At 41.9% G+C, this 21573-nt stretch overlaps 1 protein-coding gene across 1 annotated transcript in view; it reads left to right on the forward strand.

The window, feature by feature from the left end:
* Positions 1-21573, forward strand: part of Adamtsl3 (ADAMTS like 3) — a 271037-nt gene that overhangs the window by 84969 nt on the left and 164495 nt on the right. Inside the window, 2 exon segments of the mRNA XM_051149310.1 lie at positions 6346-6473; positions 20275-20320. Coding sequence (XP_051005267.1) covers positions 6346-6473; positions 20275-20320 — 174 coding nt within the window.

Here is a 21573-nt window from a genome sequence, read left to right on the forward strand (position 1 = left end):
GCAAACTGAAAAGTGTTCATAGCTCTTTAGCAGGTAGGAGATAGAGATAAGCAAAAATAAGGGCTCATATGCAACCCAAAGTATCCTTTGAGAGGGACATGGTTCTCACAGCATTCTATGGCAAAGAGCTGACCTTGCTCTGAGATCTGCTAAGGAAGGTTGTGGAAACAGTGTATGTATCTGTTTTTCTTGAAATTAAGGACTAATGCCACTCCACTGTGTCCCTTGACCTCTCTCCCTTCCTGCTCATTGAGAGTTGCTTGAGGGCTTGGATGCATGCCTGTCTTCTCTGGGCATCTAGTACAGAGCCTTGGCCATGGGTATCTCTTTGGATAAGGGAACTAGAAGATGCTTGGGAGCCCACAAGTGCCAGCCAAGAATGTGCATTCCTCACAAAATACCCAAGATAAAATGGCAGACTGTCGAAAAGCAGAAGTGTAGCTCCACTTGCCATAAAGATGGGATGGTGGGGTGGCGGATAGTGTAAAAGGCTTCATTGAGATATCATAGGAATGTTGTCGTCAAGGGGATCACATTACCAGATGGAGTGGATCCAAGACTTGGCATGCTAACCTGTGAGTGATGGTAGCTCAGTGCCTGAATTTAATTGCATTCCCAGTCACAAAGAAAGCAGAGCATCCATGCAGAAATCACACGGAGGACAACAGGATTTGCCTAGGGGAGGTGACAAAGGGGTTGTGCCTTGGCCTCATCATTCTTTGGACACATATGGTTCTGAAAGTGTTGCTCACCTGAAGATGGTGCCAGGAGTGTACAGCAGAGAGTCTGTGGAGGTTACAGGGGACATAAGCTGAGCCAAGGACTGGCCCACAGCACTGTCTGCACAAGTAGCGGCTGCCTTAGGGAGGACACAACTCTTTAGGTCTTTGTCTTGGCTTTACTGTGGGAGCGCAGACTTGATGTTGGCTGAGTCAAACTTTAATTGGGTTCATTTAAACAGCTTACCTTATAAAACTGTTCATATAGAGTATAAATAATCACATGATACAGTCTAAAGAGACGTTTGAACAGGGGATTGGGAAAAGCAGCACACACTCATTAATGAAAATTGCCTGGTCTAGGTTATGATGAAGCTAGCTCTGTCTTTGCGGCTTTTATGGATTAGGCTGGTCAAAATGAGGCTACTATATACCTCTTCTCTCAGGAGACTGGTGGCTACCACACAGCCTACGGTGGGCTTTACCCATGAGTGACGGTCCCTCCGTCCCCCACAACTTTCTTCTGCATCCTGATAGTTGACCGTGATGATTGATACTGTTTCATATTTTTGTGGTAACATTAAGCCATGTTCACAGGTCTTCTCTCAGGTCAGTGCACTAACCACTTGGCATCATGGTCTGCTTATTACCATTGAAAAGCAGATAGATGCATTAGTGGAATTCTGTCTGATTAGGAAGCTATGGTTAGCATGCTTATCAGTGACTTGGGGGACACGGGGAGGCTGCAAAGTCAAGCAGCATGGCTTACAAGGTGGGTGCTGGGGTCAGTGTCTAAGCAGACCTCAGCCTGCTGATCCTCTGAGCCAAAGGAAACAAGCAGAGAGCCAGCTCTCCAGTTGGTGCTTATACAAGACTTAACAACGGTCACCAGGGAATCTCCATTTGCTTTCAAGCACAACAACTGCTGACATTTGTGACACACTCACCAGCTACTCAGAGATGCCGTGCGATTTGCTTTCTATGTGTGTTTTAAGTATTGCACGAATAATGGCGGCCCTCGTGGTTTAACGTGAGTTTTATAAGGTTAAGAGCTTAGCATAACAGCTTTAATCATTATGCAATGCTGCCTCCATAGAGAGTTCCCATAAATGGCATGCCTGAAATAGGAAGAAATAGAGGGATGGAGGAAGGGAGGAAGGGAGGGAGGGAGGAGGGTAGAGAGGAGGGGAAGAAAAAAAGAAAGGGAAGAAGGAAGGAAGAGGAGAGGGAAACTTTATCAAAAGAGGTTTGGCACGGCTTAAGGAGACAGCTTAATCCAGTTCCCAGAAGCTATACAGAAAAACCAGGCATGATAGTGCGAGTTTGTAATCCCAGCACCAAGGAGGCTGAGACAGACATATTTCTTGGACTGGTGAGCCAAAGCCGATACAAAACCCTGCTTCAGAATTTTTTTAAAAAGTCACAGAGCACTGCTTCTGAGAAATGACACCCTAGGTTAGTCTCTTGTCTCCACATTCATGTCTCCACATGGACTGTACACACACACACACACACACACACACACACACACACGGAAATCTGGGTCATGGGGCAATACATGGTCTCTGTTCTTTTTAGATATAATGCCATAGTCTAGACGTTACAGTGTGAGATTTAAAACCTTCAGCCTTAATTGTGTGCAGAGATTGAACATAGTCACGAAAGAGCAGCGAGAGCAGAAAGTGTTTGGGGTGTTAGCCAGATACTGGAGGCTTGGGAAAAGTCTAGAAGGGTTTTTTTTTTTTTTTTTTTTTTTTGTTTCGGGTTGGTTTGGGTTGGTTTTGTTCTTCAGAGAAAAGGATTGGAGCTCCTTGTCAGCTTCTCTAGAGGGATGGAAATTCCAGGAAAGGAAGATCAAAATAGAGAAGTGGGTAAAACCAGGGGCACTGTTGTTACTTGGTAGGTAGAAAGAATGCATGACGAGGTCGGGGCAGAAAATGGTGCTGGGATCTGCCGAACCCAGCCATCCTAAGAGAGAAGAAAAACACCACGGGGACTCCTTGAGATGCCATTTGCTTTCTGTTTTCTTAAGAGGAAAAAAAAAAATCTGACGGATCCAATCAGAGAAGCCAGATGTTTTCATTTTATAATGTGCCCGTTTTAATTATTTTAGAATCAAGATGTTTTCTGTAAGTGAAGGTGGAGGAGCTATGGAAAGAAACCTGATTCTAACTATAAATGGAACAGATGGGATGGTGGGAATAAAAACAAATTAAAACAATATTGCAGGGAGCTCTCAACTTTCGTTTAAAAAATATATGATGATATTTTTCAACTTTTCACATTCGACCAATTTATATATCGAGTGACAAAGTGAAAAACCAATTTCAGCTGAGTATAGTTTAAACATTGCCTAAGTGATCTGGACTCACCCCGTCTGAAAGTCCTGATGAACGCGCTAAACTGCTAATTGTATTTTTCTATGAATTAGAATTTTATATTTTGTACTATATTATAGACAGAGCATAGTTATGTTTGCTGACATTCAGGGCAGAAAATTGAACTGAACAGTGGTCTTAATTAGAACAGTAAATAGTAAGGGTTTAATTAGCTCCCATTCCTGATGACAGATTTGATCAGCTGCCAAATATTTATCCTTTCTGTCTCTCTACTGAGGCTGGGGCACTGCTCTATAAGGCTGCTCACCGCGCTATAAATAGAAGCTGTCAGACCCGACAGCTGGTGGGACCCGAGTGAAAATTGTTGGAAAACCTTTTTTGCTTCCTGTCACTCCTTTTTTCACTTCGGTTTTGAAGGTTTTCCCTACCAACCCCCACCCCTTTCAATTTAACTTTTTGGGTAGGAGATGGTGATATAACTTGCCCAGAGGCTTAGAGAAACGTGAGCAATTGGTAATTTGGGCACTTGCTGTCAATGGTTACCATGGTTACCGCGTCCCGGTTCCCCTTTATGCCTCTACACTCTCTGCCTTACAACTTACCCATTGAATTCTGACTTGAACATATCTATAGTCCAAGAGAATGTAGTGTTTGTTTGTTTGTTTGTTTGTTTGTTTGCTGGCTTGTTCGGTTTAAGTAATTATGTGTTTTACCTTCTAAAATATGGTACATGGGTCTGGAGAGATGGGTCGACAGTCAGGGGCGCTTACTGTTTTTTGTTTTTTGTTTTTGTTTTTTTCTGGAGGACTGGAGGTCAGTTCTCAGCACTTATTCTGGAGAACCTCAGCTACCTGTAACACCCCCTCCAGGGGGATCTGATGTCATCTTCTGGCCTCAGAGTAGCCTGTACTAACTCGTGTGCCCATCCCACTCCACCCAGACACATGAACACATACAATTAAGCATAAAAACAAACCGTTTAAGAAGGCTGCAAAGTATTGAGACACAGCACAAAGCACTGCTTGAGTCATCCGAAGCCCCCTCACTCACTCTAACAATTATTTATCTGGGTGTCTCTTTCTCTGCTCGTGTGCTGACTTACCTGTGCTAAACATGATACAGATGGATAGCTCAATAAGACGTTGTCATCTAACGATTGTGTTTTGACCTAAAATACTTAAAAAAAGAAAGAAAGAAAGAAAGAAATCTCCAAAACAATTGGAAAGTTGTTTTTGTTGGTTGGTTTTGGTTTTTCAGAGAAAAGGATTGGAGCTCCCTGTCAGCTTCTCTGGAGGGATGGAGCTCAGAAAGTAATGGGATCATCACCTATGATAGCCCACCTGGCCTAATGCTGATTTTAAAGCATGCACATATTTACTGCAGACATCTCTGTGGGTGATACAGAAAAATAAAGCACTGCCATTCCCCCTGTGACTCCTCTCGGGGACAGCCACAGCGAGCCCCACCCTTCTCTTCTCAGAGGCAGCTTGATGTGTGTTCTTTTAGCTCATGTAGCTGTACCTGCCACTGCCCTGTTTTCATGTGTGTGTTCGTTAAGCTGTCTTTATGTGAAAATAGAAGATGCTTGTGTTTTTATTTTAAAGAAATTAAATGATAACAACCTTTTCCTTTCTACTTTTTAACCTCTGTTAGTAAATATGATGACCTTTCCTATGCTATGCATAGGATTATCAATGTCTACATGGTATATGATTTACCTGGTATTTTATGGCTTCAGTGCCTTAGTATAAATTTCTAATAGATCTGAAATTCATTTTAAGAATTTATAGATTTTTTTAAAAAACATTTTTTATTAGATGTATTAATTTTGTTTTATGGCTATTTTACCTGCATGAATGTTTGAATACCATGTGTGTGATTGGTGCCTGCTGAAGTGAGCTCAGAAGAACTGAAGTTGTAAACAGTTATGAATTACCACATGTGTGCTGGAAATCAAACTTGGATTCTTTGTGAGAGCGACAAGTGCCCTTAACTGCTGAGCAGTTTCTCCAGATGAAGAAGTTACCTATTTAAAAAAAAAATTTAAATACTAGAGTTAGGAGACTGAGGCAAGAGGATTGTGAGGCGAGACCAGCCTGGGGCACACAGGAAGCTCAGTGTTTGAACTACATTATGAGACACAATCTCAAATATGAAAATATGTAAGATTACTTTTCATAGTTATGATAAAGTGCCTTATATGCATGTATGAAATGTCATAATGCAACATACTTTGTACAGTTAATATCCACCAATAGAACATTATGAGGAAATCAATAGATATGACTACTTATTACTATGTCAATTCTATCATTCTTTTCCTTTCTTTTCTTTTCTTTTTCTTTTCTTTTTTCCTGGAGCTAACTCTGTAGACCAGAATGCAAAGAGATCTACTGCCTCTGCCTCCTGAGTACCGGCATTAAAGGCGTGCACCACCATCAATGCTATCATTCTTAGCAGATGCAATTTTTCTTACTCCCCCACTTACTTTTTTGAGTTTCTCTGTGTAGCCTTGGCTGTCCTGGACTCGCTTTGTAGACCAAGTTAGCCTCAAACTTACAGAGATCCACCTGCCTCTGCCTCCCTGAGTGCTAGGATCACAGGCATGCATCACCATGCCTGGCTCAGAGATTTTATTTTTTAATTTATTTTTATTTTATGTATATTTTTATGTGTGTTTTGCTTGTATGTGTGTGCAACACATGTGTTCCATATTGAACTCCATGGGGTCACAGACCGTTGTGGAGTTATTGACAACTGCCATGTGGGTGCTAGGAATTGAACCCAGCTCTTCCAGGAGAGCAGCCACTGCTCTTACTGCTGAGCCCTTCTCTCCAGTCCCACTCTTTTTGTTTTGTTTTGTTTTGTTTTCAAGACAGGGTCTCTCTGTGGTAGCCTTGGCTGTCCTGGACTCGCTTTGTAGACCAGGCTAGCCTCGAACTCACAGCAATCTGGCTGCCTCTCCCTCCCGAGTGCTGGGATTAAAGGCGTGCACCACCATGCCCGGCTAGGTCATACTCTTTTTAAAGGGAAGCACAGCTCAAGTAGTGATATAGTATTGCTAACTGTAAGGCCAGTTTTGTTGTCACACATCAGGAGCTTTCTCATTGTGCATGGCTGGAACTTTACACCCACTGAAGAGTCACTTTCCCTCAGTGCCCCAGGAGTCTTTGGCAATGAGCACTACTGTTCCATTCACTGGGTTAGACTACTATGGCTATCCTCCTGAAAATAATTAAGTGATATTTGACTTTTTATAACTGGCTGCATTTCTCTTCTATATCTAGACCTCAAGAAACGCTCATTCAGATGAAGACAAAGATGGCAACTGGGATGCCTGGGGTGACTGGAGCGACTGTTCCCGGACCTGTGGGGGAGGAGCCTCCTATTCTTTGAGGAGATGTCTGACTGGAAGGTCAGTGGTGGCTTGGCTGCTGCTGTGTGGAGTGTGTCAGTGACTCTGGGTGAGTGAGAAGGTGAGGAGATATGGCTCTGAAGTGTTCTGTTTGGTGGCTTACTATCTACCATAAACATCAACCAGTCTCAAGCTTTCACATTCAAATGGGAGTGGTCCTACGTCCAGGTATGTCTGTTTGCATCTGCATCTGCATCATCTACGTCTATCCTATCTACATGATGGTCGCAGGGTTCAGAAAAACCAAACTGTAATGGAAGTTTTGGTTTCTTTGTAAACTCAGTTACGTTATGTAAATATGTTTTTGTTTTAATCCCAAGTGTGTGATTTTAGTTTGGACTTTAGTATGTCCACAGCCGATAACTGTCTCGCGCAGGGCATGGTCTTTGCTAGCTGGTAACGGCCTGCCTCTTGTGGCATGGGGAGGGGCGTGGTCTAAGACTCTGAGGGTGATAAATAGGAGAGCCCAGAGAGAGAGAAGGTGTGGTATGCGGTGATGGTGAGTAGCAGTTTAGAGAGACCAGAGAGGGACAGTGTGGCAAATTGAGAGAAACATTTCAATGCAGTGGCTCGGAGGAGACTGCTTGCTGTGTTCACTGTTGATGGAGATTGGTATTGCCCCAAAAGAACCCATTAAACATCCAAGAGAAGTAAAGAAGTCTGTGCCCCCCTTTCTCAACTAACCCGCTTTCTCTTTTACCCAGGGCTAAGGGATTGGTGGAAGGGAGGTAGAGGATTCAATACCCCCAATAAAATAGAGTTTAAAAAACCAGTGTCAACACCAGACACTTTGGTCCTAAGACAGTGAAGGCACGTCACGTTCAGTTGCTGCCTTGATATCCTCAGGATTTAAGGGTAAATGGTTATGTCATCCTGGTAGCAGCCCTTGAGTGGCTGTGACTATAGTTCCTTTCTTGCTCACTTACCGTGGACCTACTATGGGTTAAGAAGGTGATGCAGGGACTGGGGAGCTGACACAGTGGGTAAATTCTTATTACAAGCAAAAGGACCTGAGTTCAGATCCTTCAAATCCATATAAGAGCCAGGAGTAGTGGTGCACACCCCAGCATAAGGTGGACAGATGCAGGTGGGTCACTGGGGCTTGCTGGTCACCTAGTCTAACCAAAATGGTAAACCTATGTTCAGTGAGAGATCCTGACTGAAAAACAAGATAGAGCTCTATGAGGAAGATGCTGGACACTGGCATCTAGCCTTCACCACAGGTGAATGCATCCACATATTCAAATGCATACTGCCTCCCCCACACTTTTTAAAAGTCTTATAAATAAGGCAAAACTGGTCTTCTTTCACCTCTTAGGTACATTTATACTAAATAATCTTTGCTAAAATGTAAGATCAGCTTTTTTTTTTTTTTTTTAAATGCCCATGAGTCTCTAGAAAATCTGCACATGCTTTTTTTGAGGCTGTGACTCGTGGCTCCTGAGTAAGGTGCGATGTTAGGTTGACGGAACCTCATCTTCTGGTCCTGGATTACGGAGGCCGTCTTTAGATGTGGGACGCTGTTGGGTGAAAGAGTAAGCCCATTGACTTTGACTGATTATCTCCAGCTACAGAGAAGAAATGCAAGGGGGGCATTTTGATTCTGCTCAGTTTAGGTTTCATGAAGATCATTGTTTTATGGTATATTAGACAAGTGACTAAATGTGTCCTTCAGTTTCCTCAAGACAGTGCAAGGCATGGTGGAAGAAGAAAGCACAGAGTCCTTTGAGAAGGAGGACATACTGGTTCAGCCAGAAAGGCTTGGCAAGGCTGCTGGAGCGGGGGAGTGGTGTCATCTAGAGAAAAGCTTGACAGCACATTAGCTTATGTGAGTGACTGTAGAATTGAAAGCATCCAGGCTTAGTCCAGTGAGGGTAAGGGCAATGCTTGATCTTTACCTTCTTTCCTGTTTAGAAATCAAGGCTCCACCGCTCTGTATATATGTTGTGATATGCAGAAGAGTGGTGTAATATCTTGTTATGTGTATGTAGATGTATATATGTATATCCTATGGAGACCCTACCATTGGAGGGCAACATACCTGTGCAGTGATTAGGTGAAGGGTGTGTCCTCCACAGTGTTGCTCAGTCACTGGGGAGGGGGGGGGATGACAGCCTGAGAATGGAGGGAGAAAAGCACGGCTTAGATGTCTTCGTGTAACCCCGAAGCTTGGAAATGTGACTACTTTGAAATTAATGATAGCTACAATGGCAAAGAAATGGTATTTGTTCCACTGTCTTCTTTAAAACAACATATCCTGCACTTGTGCTCATTAAAAAGAAGTTAGAATAATATATTATGGTCTATGGATGATTATTTTCATCTCCTCATAGAACCAAGATATTTACATATTTACCGTTTTTTCAGTGTATTTAAAATTAGTCTGGTCTTTTCTGCTTGTAATTTAATCTTGCCCTGTGATGCATCTCAGGATGTGTGTGAGTCTGTGGCTCCTTTGTCCCAAGTGGGCTGTGTGTAGACAGGAAAGCCTTCCTTGGCTTCTGTCTTTCCTACTCCTGTTCAGAAGGGAAAGTGTAGGAGAACAGGAAAGGGACCATACTGCTGTTTGTGAGCAGGGGACAGTATTCTCTGGCTTGTCAGGCATGTAAAGCTAGCTCCTCAGAGCGCTTTGGTGGACTTTTCTGAGCCACTGCAGACCTCTAACCTCTAGTCCCCTGGGCTCTCTTGCCTTCTGTTCTCTTGGTTTGTGCTATTCAGGATACCTTGTTCCTCATGTAAGTATAGGTGAGACAAATGCTCAGAGCTTTCTCACAGGCTGCCGCAGCTGCTCTCTAACCCTTCAGTTTCTTGGATATGACTTACCCATTAACCAATGGTAAAGGTATTGATGAACTCTTCAGGAGATGCCCCGAGATCTTTCCCATGGCTCTCACCTCCCTTCATCCCTATCAAGACTCTGTCTTCCTTGCCATCCCCTTTCTCGGATTCAAAGCTTTTGGTTTTGTTCTGAGCCCCCATTTAGTTTAGGCAGGACCATCTGTTTGAGCACTGGGCCAGACCTAACAGCGGGCCCGGTGGGGCCAATGGGGTACCAGGGAGCATCAGACTGAAGGTGATAGCCCCCAGCACCTGAAGTTCTCAGTAGCAAATACTTCAGCCATGGGTGGGGGAGGGGCTGCTTCGTGTCTCCTCCTCGGTGCCCATTTTTACCCTCTTATTTTTATGAACTACTCCCTCCTTCAAGCGATTCTTGGGTACCTAAAACTGCTTTTATTTTATTTTTGAACTTGCATGATCAGATATATGATGGCATACATGTGATTTTCCTCAAGAAATTAGAAGGCATTGCCACATTGCTTCCTGATGTCATTTAAATCCCATTCTTCCCTCCTCTCTAAAGGCATAGCAGAGCTGCTGTGTCTTGGTGAGGTTTTCACTAGAAAAGACATCCCCTTGAAGTCACTCCTTTAGTGATTAATTCTTGTTCTGGCCAAAATTCCTATTCATATAGATTTTTCTTTTTGTCCGTCTTTTTCCTGCTTCTTGGGAAATTTGCTCGCTCTCTCTGTTACTTCAAGATTGTTTTTAAAGTGTTCTATCTCAGGTTCATTGCCTTCCACAGCACTGTTGTGTTTGGGCTTTATTATCTCCCATTTCATGTTAGACCCTTTTAAGGCTTAAGGAGATCATGAATATTTTATTTTGGATTGTTCCAACTTTTCAGAGAAGGCTCATCTGATTCCATTGTCCTTGAAACAAATGTGTCAGAAATCTAGAGTCTTGCAGGACCCCTGTTTTCATGTGCATGTGTTGGTGTTCAGTTATCAGAGCCCAGACACTAACTCTGGAGATAAAAACATGATATTTATTGTGGTTCTTTATTAAAGATTTGTGTGTGTGTGTGTGTGTGTGTGTGTGTGTGTGTGTGTGAGAGAGAGAGAGAGAGAGAGAGAGAGAGAGAGAGAGAGAGAGAGCCCTTAGAGGATAGACATGGGTGTTAGAGCCCCTAGAGCTGGAGCTATTGGTGGTACTGGGATTTGAACTCTACTCCTCTGAAAGAGCAACAGGTGCTTTTAACTACGGAGCCATCTCTGGAGCACCCGCAATCTTTTTTTCTCATTGTGGGAAATTTTCATACCTAAATATAATGTATTTTAATCAAATCCACTCTACACTTCCCCCTCCAGTGCCTCCCATCAGACACTACTTTTCCCTGCCAACATAATGAAGTCTTTTTAAAGCCACCGAGTCCACTTCCTGCTGATAGTCTGTGAGAAGAAGACAGCACGTGCATAGTATGAGCCACCTGCTGGAGTGTGGGCAGCCTATCATGGGCCACATCCATAGAAAGCTGACTTCCCAGAAGCTATCAATTACAAATAGCTCCTCTGGGTGGTAATGCATGATACCATCCTCCATCCATGGTGTACTTTTGGCTGGCTTGATCTTACGCATACAGTTACAGCTATTGTGAGCTTATATGTGCAATGTCCTTGTCATGGCTAGAAGGTGCTATTTCATAGTATTCCCTGTTATCTCCAGCTCTTACAAACGTCCTCCTCTTTTATGATGGTATCTGAGTATTGCATAGGGTATAATATTGATGTTCCATTAAGGGCTGAATGCTCCACCCTCTCTTGTTCTCTGCACTTTGACCAATTATGTGAGCCTCTGTATTAATCACCATCTACTACAAAAACAAGCCCCTCTGGTGAAGGCTGAAAATTGCACTAATCTTTGGGGATGCAGTTTAATATTGTGTCAATTTGGCTGAATAATAGCAGTAAGGTCTCCCCTAGGATCCGTGCTCTCTCCAGCCATGAGTTCTTGGCCCAGTGAATAGTGCCAGCTATGAGTTCTAGCTTGTGAAGTTGGCCTTAAATCCAATCAGAAAGCAGTTGGTTACTCCTACAATACTCATGCCACAATTTTACCAAGAGGCCTCTCCTGCCTGGCTGGTCATTATTTTAGTTTTTAAAAGTTCAAAGCTGAATGTGACTGTTGATGACTTTTCTCCCTCGGATAGCCTACAAAACACCCTCTGGAACTGTGAAACCTAGCCAGTAGGGATGAAGTTTCCAGGTCAATATCAGCTTTATTTTTCTATGTATTATCTTATGTCTTCAGCAATATGATCCCATGAGAAAGTTCTAGAGGATAACGAAGAGCAATGGCCAGTTTGTGTTGTTTTGAAGTTTATGGGATCCCACTGACTAACAACTCAAAGGGAGGTAACCTAAATCTGGCACTGGGATTTTTTTTGATAGCCTATAACACCCGGAAGAGGCATTATTCCCACCTCCTCCCATAGGGTAACTCCATTAAAACTTCTATCTATCTATCTATCTATCTATCTATCTATCTATCTATCTATCATCTATCTATCTATCCACCCATCATCTATCTATCTATCTATCTATCTATCTATCTATCTATCTATGGAAGCTTCTGTAATATTAGATTTCCATATGACTTTTTCTGAGGCCTTTGCTGTTGGTTATCATCCTTCAAAGAACACAACCTTTTGCTGCAGTAAGGGAGCAAAGCAGAGGCCAACTACTCCAGGATGTGAAGTCCTTGCTCTTTGTGATTAGTGTTTATTTTTGCATATATTATTTACATATGATGATGGGCTTACTAATGGCGTTTCATATAGGCATATGAGTATCATTAGTGTTGCTTACAGGAGCATGGTTACCAGAAGCTGCACCACTGAAGAAAATCTCTCCCCAGCCCAGAAACCATTGACTAACTACAGATTCTCATGGTGGGTGGGGCCTGGTGAGCACCACCCCTCTTGGCAGTATGTTGATGGGCTCAAACCTGTGCAGGTCTTGTTCAAATAAAGCACAGCTCTTGTGAGTTCAGTGTGAGTGTAATAACTGTGCTGGGTTGGAAGACAGCATTCCACAGCACTCCACTCCTTCCTCTGGCTCCTGTATCCTTTCTGCCCTGCCCTCTACAGTGTCCCTGCACATTGGAAGGTCTGATGCAGATGTCCCATTGATGAGCGAGCATTCAAATATCACTTATTTTTATCATTTGACCAGTTATTTGTCTCTGCACCGACTGCTGCTTGCTTACCCAAAACAGAAGCTTCTCCAACCATGAGCAGCCTTTTGTGAGTTCTGCAGTCGTTTCTAAGTCATTTCTGGCAGTCCCAGGATGTTGCATCAGAGCTTAACTTTTCTGGTTAGAGTAATTGTTAATATAAGATATCATTAGTAAAAGATACACAATTGATATAGCTCTACATTATAGAATTTGAATTTATACTATGAATATTCTTTCGTATCTTGGAAAAGTCTAAAAGACATTGAGAGAGGAATTTACAACATTTTTGTAGAAAATTTTCCAAAAAAAAATAAAATAAGAGAAAATATATTAAAATTTATTGTATGAAACAAGCATAACACTAATACCAAGCCAGAAAAAGACTATATAAAAAGAAAACTATAGACCAAATTTATAAATATAAGGTTATAAATTAAATATGATCTATTAATATTCACAAATTTATAAAAGAATTGCACATCCAGGTGGGTTTAGTCCAGGCCTATAAGGCTGGTTCAATGTTCAAAAGTAAGTCATTGTAATTTTCACAGGCTAAAGAAACATACGGGTCGTATCAGCTGATGGAGACCACTTGACAAAAGTCAACACTAATTTATTACAGAGAACTCTTAGAAAAATAGGGCTAAAAAGGGACTTCCTCAATTTGATAAAGAACACCAAACACCTGTAGCTAGTGCAGACTCAGCAGTGACGCCTCTGGCTTCCCATCCAACAGTGGAATGAGACAGGGAGACTGCCCTTCCCTCCCTCCCTCCCTCCCTCAGCAGAATGCTGGATTTCTCCCCAGCCACCCAGGCAAGGAAAGAAAGCAGGCACCTTTGCTTGCAGAGGACATTGCTGTCTACATAGAAAAATCAAGGAGTTTATAAAATAACTTATACAACTAAAAGGTGACTTTAGCAAGGCCCAGGGTGCAGAATAAACATTCAAAAATCTACAGTATTTCTCTTAGTGATAGTAGATGGACAGTCTCTAAAGTTTAAGACATAATGTCATTTATAATTACACAAATCTAAGCATAAATCTCTGGGAATATATAGAGGACTGGAAAACACTAACGGCAGAAATGAAAGATGGGCGTGGGTGCGGGGACGGCTCAGTGGCTAAGAGTATCTGCTGCTCTCGCAGTGCACCTAGGCTCAGGTCCCAGCACACACATCAGATAGCTCGCAATTGCCTGTAACTGTGAATCCGGGGGATCTAATGTGAGATCCCCGGCGGTGGCGGGGGGGGGGGTGTCTCGCTCCTGCAGATATCCCCCTCCCACATACATACCAAATCTTGCAAAACTGGAAAAGTCTCAATAACTGGAGAGATACAGTTTGCTCAGAAACTGTTCAATATGGCAAATAAATAAGTTTTTCCTAAGTTGATGTATAAGTTTAACTGTGTTTCCCTTCAGATACCAACAATATGCTTTTATTTTATTATTTATTTTATGTTTATTCATGTTATATTCCCCAGTTATTTTTCATGTAAATGTTGTAGATGTAGACTAGATTATTCTAAAATTTACATGAAAAATAACTGGGGAATATAACATGAATAAAATAAACATGAAATAAATAATAAAGTGAAAATAACATAACATAAAATAACTTGGAAATAAGAAGGACAGGGTAGGAAGAATCAGCTTATGTTGTATCCAGCCACACTGCTTGTACATTGGTGGTAGGAATGCAACTTGGTCTAGCCAAACTGAAAAGCAAATAGTGTCTTTTAAAGTTTTAAATATATGTACATATATATTTAAACAATGTATATAAACAACACACACATATATATGTATATGTATATTATAGCTACTGGGAAACTTAGTACTTATTATCTTAGCTATTTATTACAGAAAAAACACAACCTTAACACACAAACTGTACATAAATGTTTAAAGATGCTTTATTCACAATAATCAAAAGTGGGATAAACTAAATGCCCTTCTTTGTGTGAATACCAATTGTGGTATGGCCAAAACATGGAATGCTACACAGCAGCAAGAGGAAATAAGTCAATGGTAGATAGAACAACCTGGAAGCTAAGGTGGCATTCTAAAAAGCAAGTCTCCGAAGACTGTGTTGCCAACTGGTGGAATAAGAAGGAGGGAGGGATCACAGCTACCAAAGGAAGCTTGCAGGATCCTGTGATGGCAGAAGTGTCCTATAACTGTCTGGATGACAATGCCCTGGGTGTGTCTCTGTGCTAGACTTTAAGATGCCACCCTTAAGGGAAACTGAGTGAGCAATAGACAAAACCTCTGAGTCATTTCTTACAAAAGCATGTGATTCACAGCAGTTTTCACTCTGGGTTTCATTTGCCCTCTCTCCCAGAAATTCCAGGTAAATTACATATACATGCTTTTAAAATTAAAGCTGAACCAATAAGAAGGTAAGGGGGAGCCACAAGGAAACCTAAAGGCCAGAACAGCGAGTGTGTGGCCAACTCTCTCTGTCCTGGGGGTGGAATTGGGAACTCAGCTGACAGAGGTTTAATTCCACCATAAATACAGGAGCCCCCCATGCCTTGAGAGTCTGTGAAGTGCAGCTCAGGACCTGCCCCTCTAGCCTAAAGGAAGAACCTCCGTGGTTCATACCCTTCCCAAACAGATTTTGTATACCAGCAAGGAATTTACATATGTTCGCCTCGTTTATGAATGGAAAAGATTTCCTCTGTGGAACATGGCTCCCAATGTTCTCCCAAGAGTTTCAGGTGCACAGGTATTGGCCCCCTTACACTGTGCATAGTAAAAAGGCTGAATGCATATGGCCCTCAGACTGCGGGAGCTTGTGAGGGAAAGTTAGCACAAAGTTGGCCTTGTTATCCACCATGGATGAGCTATGGAATCTACTTGTTAACAGAGGCATGAGTAACTTGGCACGGTGGCGTTTGCTTGAAATCCCAGTACTGAGGGAGGCAGAGATAGGTGAATCACTGAGTTCAAGGTCAGCCTGGTCTACAAAGTGAGTCCAGGACAGTCAAGAGTATTCAGAGAAACCCTGTCTTAAAAACAAACAAACAAACAAACAAACAAACAAAAAACAAATAAAAAAACAGAGGCACGAATAATGTGAGATACATGTGTATATATATGCATACATATATGTACATATATACATATTTAAATATATATGAATGATAGAATTTGGCCATAAAGAACAAAATTATGTCATTTTCAGGAATGTGAATACAACTGGAGTTTAATCACATTAATCGAATTAAGTCATACTCAAAAGACAAATATGTGAATTCTCTCATGTATAGATCATGTATGCATGCATGACATGAAGAAATTGTCTAGGGAAATGAAGGACACAAATGGGGGCTGCAGTGGATGAGAAAGGGAGGTTTGGAGTACAGGGGTGTATATGTTCACTGTACTTGTATAAAAATGTCCTTTTTTGGAACCCAGGACAACGTACAATGAGTACATGCCAATTGTAAAAAGTGGTCCTGATGTGCCTGGCAGTGGTGAGGGATCTGGAGAAAAATTGCTACTGATAGAGCATTTGTAGCTTAAGTCTGCAATGCTAAAGTGTGGAACCCAGGAGGAAACACAACAGAGGCATTAGGTACAGCAGCCAAGATGTAATGGAGAAAGGTTGGGGCAGTTATTTATTTGGCGAGACTGACACTCTCCCCACCTGCAACACACACACACACACACACACACACACACACACACACACACACACACGAAATCCCAGCAACTCGGATGTGGAGATTCACACCTAAGGTACACAGGCATCATGCCTCATCATGAGTCAAGCAGCGTGGTCTTTAACAACAGGCGTGAAGTAAGACTTCCTGGTGTCAGTGTTTTATGTTTAGTGTTGCACTTGGGATGCTTGTCAGTGTAGCCACGGTAGTGAGACAAGAAAACACACCGTTTAAGGACTAGAAGCGAAGATCCCATTCTCATGACTCACAGCTCAAATAGATGGCAAATCCAAGAGTACCTATACACAAAAAAATAGGGCTAATTGCAGAGCTCCTTGCAGAATTCTAGACAAGACTAATGCATAAGTGAGAGAGGAAAGAGAGAGAGAGAGAGACAGACAGACAGACAGACAGAGAGAGAGACAGAGAGAGACAGAGACAGAAAGAGAGACAGAGAGAGGATCTAGCACATTCAAGCCATCTTACTCTCCATCCTTTGGCCCCTCAGAGGCTTTATTTACCCTTGACTCGATATTAAGATCTCCCACTGCAACTCAGGAGCACTCTGAGATTTTAAGGAGGAAACCCACTTCCCTTGGAAGGCTTATCTGCTCTCCTTGAAGAGCCACAGAGACTGATTGAGACTTCATAAATCTTGAAAACTTGTGGTTGGTTTTTCTTGGAAGAGGAGAACAGAGATGATTTATATATACAAAGCCAACCAGGAGGTGTCTCCAAGCTCTTAGAGACTAGCCCAGTGGCCGCTCATATATGGGTGCTCCTTCAAATGAAGGATTCAGGGCAAGAGCAGAGTGGAGCCATTTCACTAATTTGTTTCTCTGTGGATGAAGTTATTTCAGAGCTTGATTACGTTTAAATATTGCAGCCGGTCCCTTTGCACTACAAACCATGCACCAACCAGAATGTTTTTTCCTCAGGAACCTGTGACCTGATCCTCTGGCCAAGTGCCAGTCACAGGAACCACAGGTTCAGCTTGACTACTATTTTAAAATTAATATATTTTTATTCTTCAAAACATATGCTTCTCAGCCTTTATGACACAGTGTTTGAGTTAACATATCACCATGTGAATATAATAAATTATAGGACTATAAGCTCCATGGAAATTTTATTAATGTTTTTAATGTATTCTCATGTGGCGTCAACATCTTTTTTAGATATTCATAAATTTAGACTTTAAAATTTTTTGATTCTAGAGTGCTATGAATGTTGTAACGGATGGAGAATCCATAACTGTGAAACAGTGCTCTTGAATTTTCATATACTACTGATAACCATCAGCTCTTTCATATGCTAATTATAGTGGTATTAAAAACATACAAGTAACTTTTTTTTTTTTTTTGAAGTTCGATTGCTTTGAGCCAAAGGAATTATTTCCAGAATAAGCTGGCAGGTTCCTGCTTGGGGAATTAGGACTCTGATGTCCTTAACTTTAAAATAACTTGCATTTCATTTTATGCTTGCTTCATAAAATAGTCATTCATTTTCTGACTAAATTGTAACCAAAGCAGGCCACATCAGTAGAAGCCGGCCTGTGGGCCGAGTGTGTGTTAGGACGGAGGGCATGGAATAGAATGCTGAAAATGGCAGCCAGGCGGCTAATTTACAAAGCAAACTGAGCACTAATGGCCATGTATCTTTACATCTACATCCTGGTGCGTGGTAACTTTACCACCGTATTTACAGTGGAAGAAGAAAGTCCAACACAGTGATTTATTACTTTGAGAATTCTTGGAATCAATGTCTTGTTTTCTGTTATCACTTCGAAAGCCATGAAGTGGAGTTGGTGGGAAGGATACACTTGGAATTTAAGTTTACAGTTTGGGGCTCAGTGTTGCCATCAGTGACTCGTAGACACAATGGGTGGCAGTTGGGTGTGGACTTTGGCTATGAAGCCTGCAGAGCTGACTTGAGACAAAGCCATGAGACAACTCAGCTCTTTCTTTTTCTTTTAGTTTAAATTTCTGTTTGGAGAACATTTTTTTAAGTAGGTAAAATTAAATAATTTTAAAAATTCATTTGGAAAATATTTCTGAAGTTTAAAATCACTTTTAAAGAAACTACTGCTCCATGTGTGCCCCAAGAGTTTTTATTCCTTGGTATTTCTATCAATTTGGATTTTCTTTTGAGCCATTTTCCTTTGATTTGTCTTTCTCCTTGAAATTGGGAGATTGACTAAGCAAAATAAATTGCAGTAAAAATGTTTTTAAAAATGAAATAAATAGCTAATGAAAAAATATCAGAGGCTATCGGTTTATATAAAGAATAAATTTCAAGTGGATTAGAATGTTTTTAGGTTTATAAATTGTCATGACACAGAAAGTGTTTGGATGTCACTTCCCTAGTCTAAAGCCGCCTCCCTAAAATTAAGAGTAATTGAAATCGCCTTTTCACTCTGTTGTTTATTTTCCTCTGTCATCCACATAAAAAGAAAGATGACATAAGCCTGGCAAAGGAATTGCCTTCTAGCCCAGGCTGCTGTGATCCTCCAGCCCAGCATGGCTCTTCCACCAGCCTCCCAGCTTGGTGCTCCCTGAATCTTTAGAATGTGGAGTCCTCTTGTCTTAGTCAGGGTTTCTACTGCTGTGAAGAGACACCATGACCATGTCAACTCTTATAAAGGAATATATTTAACTGTGGCTGGCTTACAGTTCAGAGGGTTAGTCCATTACTGTCATGGTGAAAGCATGGTGGCAGCAGGCAGACATGGCACTGGAGAAGGAGCTGAGAGTTCTACATCTTACCCTGCAGGCAGCAGAAGGGACAGTGTGCCACACTAGGCAAGCTTAAGCATATAACACCTCAAAGCCCCTCCTCAACAGTGACACACTTCCTCCGACAAGGCCACACCCTACTCCAACAAGACCATACCGCCTAATAGTGCCACTCCCTATGGGTCAAGCATTCACACACGTGAGTCTGTGGGGGTCCACTCCTATTCCAACCACCACACCTCTTGGGAAGATTGTAGCAAACTTCAATAGCAGACTCATGACAAGTGGAACAGAGGAGGTATAGTGACAGAGACGAAGAGTTACCCAACCGATAACCACAATGTGGGAAGTCATTCTAAGCCAAAGTTCAGAGGAAGCAACCAGTGGGTTCATGGTCTGACTTCAAATCACGTAATTAGAAATATGAAGGGTCACTTTTTTGGAGGCAACCATAACCCTGTTATTTTTACCCTAAAACTTGACTTTCACAAAGGCTTTTAAATCCAACCAAGAATGACAATTCCTAAAAAGAAACTCTCTAAAAGAACTTAGAGGTACATGCTGTAAGGGAACAAATGTTTACGGCTAGCTGAGCAAGGTGACTTATGCCTGGCATCCTAGCACTAGAGAGGCAGAGATAGGAGGATCAGCAGCAGTTTAAGGCCAGCCAGGGCTACTAGCCTTGCTTATAACTAACTAACTAACTAACCAAACAAACAAATGAGCAAATAAATAAAGTGAAAGTGGTATGAAGTGTAAATGGAGAGGCATGAGTTTAAGGGCAGCAAATAAAGAACAATAAGAAGCAGTATTAAAGAGTATACTGGTGAGCTGGGCATGGTGGCACAGGCCTATGATTCCAGTACTTGGTAAGTTAGAACATGAACTGGGCCACATAGCCAGTTCCAGGTCAGCCCAAGGCTAAATGGCAAAGGCAGGTTTCCAAAAGACAAAACAAACAAAAGCCAAAAAGTGTATCAGATCCGATAATATAAAAAAAATAATCACCACAGAAGAAATAATATAGAAAAACATCTGTAGATTTTTTGAGAACACACACACACACACACACACACACACACACACACACACACACACACACACTCCTCATAATTTCAGAGGTTGTGTATACCCTAGGGTAAAAGAAAAGTTAGCAGATTACTATGGTCATTCCCTAAAGAATTCATCCTCTATTTTATGGACACCTCCTTGAGGTGGTTTGGTTCTCTGATCCTTGAAAGTTTGTTTCTTCAGAGCTTAAGCTTTGAATCTTTGCAGAAGTACACACACTAAAATTTGTATAAGCAGCTAGCACTTTGTCTTTGGCTCATTTCAATGTGTGCCGCCTCCATAAAAGCTATTGTTTCTTTCCTCTTTAGGAACTGTGAAGGACAGAACATCAGATACAAGACATGCAGCAATCACGTAAGTCGGAGGATATGTAATCCAACTACACGCTAGAGTGCTTAACTTGTACTGTGAGGTGGACAGTGTCTTGAGAACCCTTCTGTTAACTTAAAATACTTGTTTGATTGATGGCAGCCTTTGTATATAAGCATCTTCCATTCACAGGACTCTTTTTAGTCCATTTAGCATGTATGATGGAACTTGTAAGTATGTAATTATGCCTCCATTCATAGAAGTGAGATATACAATAGCTTCAGGGCCCTTTAGGCCTCCAAGTGCTTTTGTGTCAGCATCTCACCCAGCCTCCTCTTCACAAAGTCTAGAGACACACAGGCTTGTCAAGTGGGAATGAGGCCGAGGGCCTCAAAGGAAGACTACTGATGGAAAGTGGTCTAATGGTGTTTCTACCACTGCAGACTGCCTGTTGTGCCCACTGCACACAGGGCTAGGTGACTCAGAAGGTCCCACAGGAGGAAGGATCCATACAGGCCTTGCTGCTTGTTTGTTACATTATTCAGTACTAAAAAGAATTAAAATATGTTGGCTTGCAATTACAAAAAGCAAAATTAGGAGCTGGGGAGGCAGTTCAGGCAGTAAGAAGTTTGTCTTGCGAGCATGAGGACCTGCGTTCAACTCCAGAACCCAGGTAAAAATTCTGAGCATGGTAGCGAGCTTGTAACGTCAGCACTGGGGAGGCAGGTCAGTTGTGATACCTTTTTTGTGCACTGTGTGAAGGTTGTTTCTGTATATTCAAATATTGATTGTTGTGCCAGCAGAGAGCTGAGTTCCTGCCAACTTTGGTACTTTTATTCTCATGACTCATCACTGGCATCATATTTTGTAAACACTCTTTCTCCTTCCCCTGTTGATTGGCTTAATAAAGATATGATGGCCAATAGCTAGTCAGGAAAGGGAATGTGGGACTTCCTGGCTGAGAGAAGGTCTCTGGGAGAAGAATGAGACATGGGAAGATTCTCCAGGGTGACACAGGAAGGGACAAACTTAGGCTTTGTGAGAGAGATTAAAAAACAAAACAACCGGCCATGTGGTGGGATGTAGGCCAGGATAACTTGGGTAACTGTATGAGCTAGCTGAGAGTCTGCCCAGTTATAGTGCCTAAGCTTTTACAAGTATTAATAAATGCCCCTGTCTTTACTTACACCGCTAGAAAGTCCCCCTATCATCAGTGGCATTCTTGAGGATGACAGCCAAGATTGTCCTCTGGTCTTCATGCACACATGTGTACACATGCACACACATGCATATGCACT

This window comes from Acomys russatus, chromosome 7, assembly GCF_903995435.1.
Source record: "Acomys russatus chromosome 7, mAcoRus1.1, whole genome shotgun sequence".
NCBI lineage: Eukaryota > Metazoa > Chordata > Mammalia > Rodentia > Muridae > Acomys > Acomys russatus.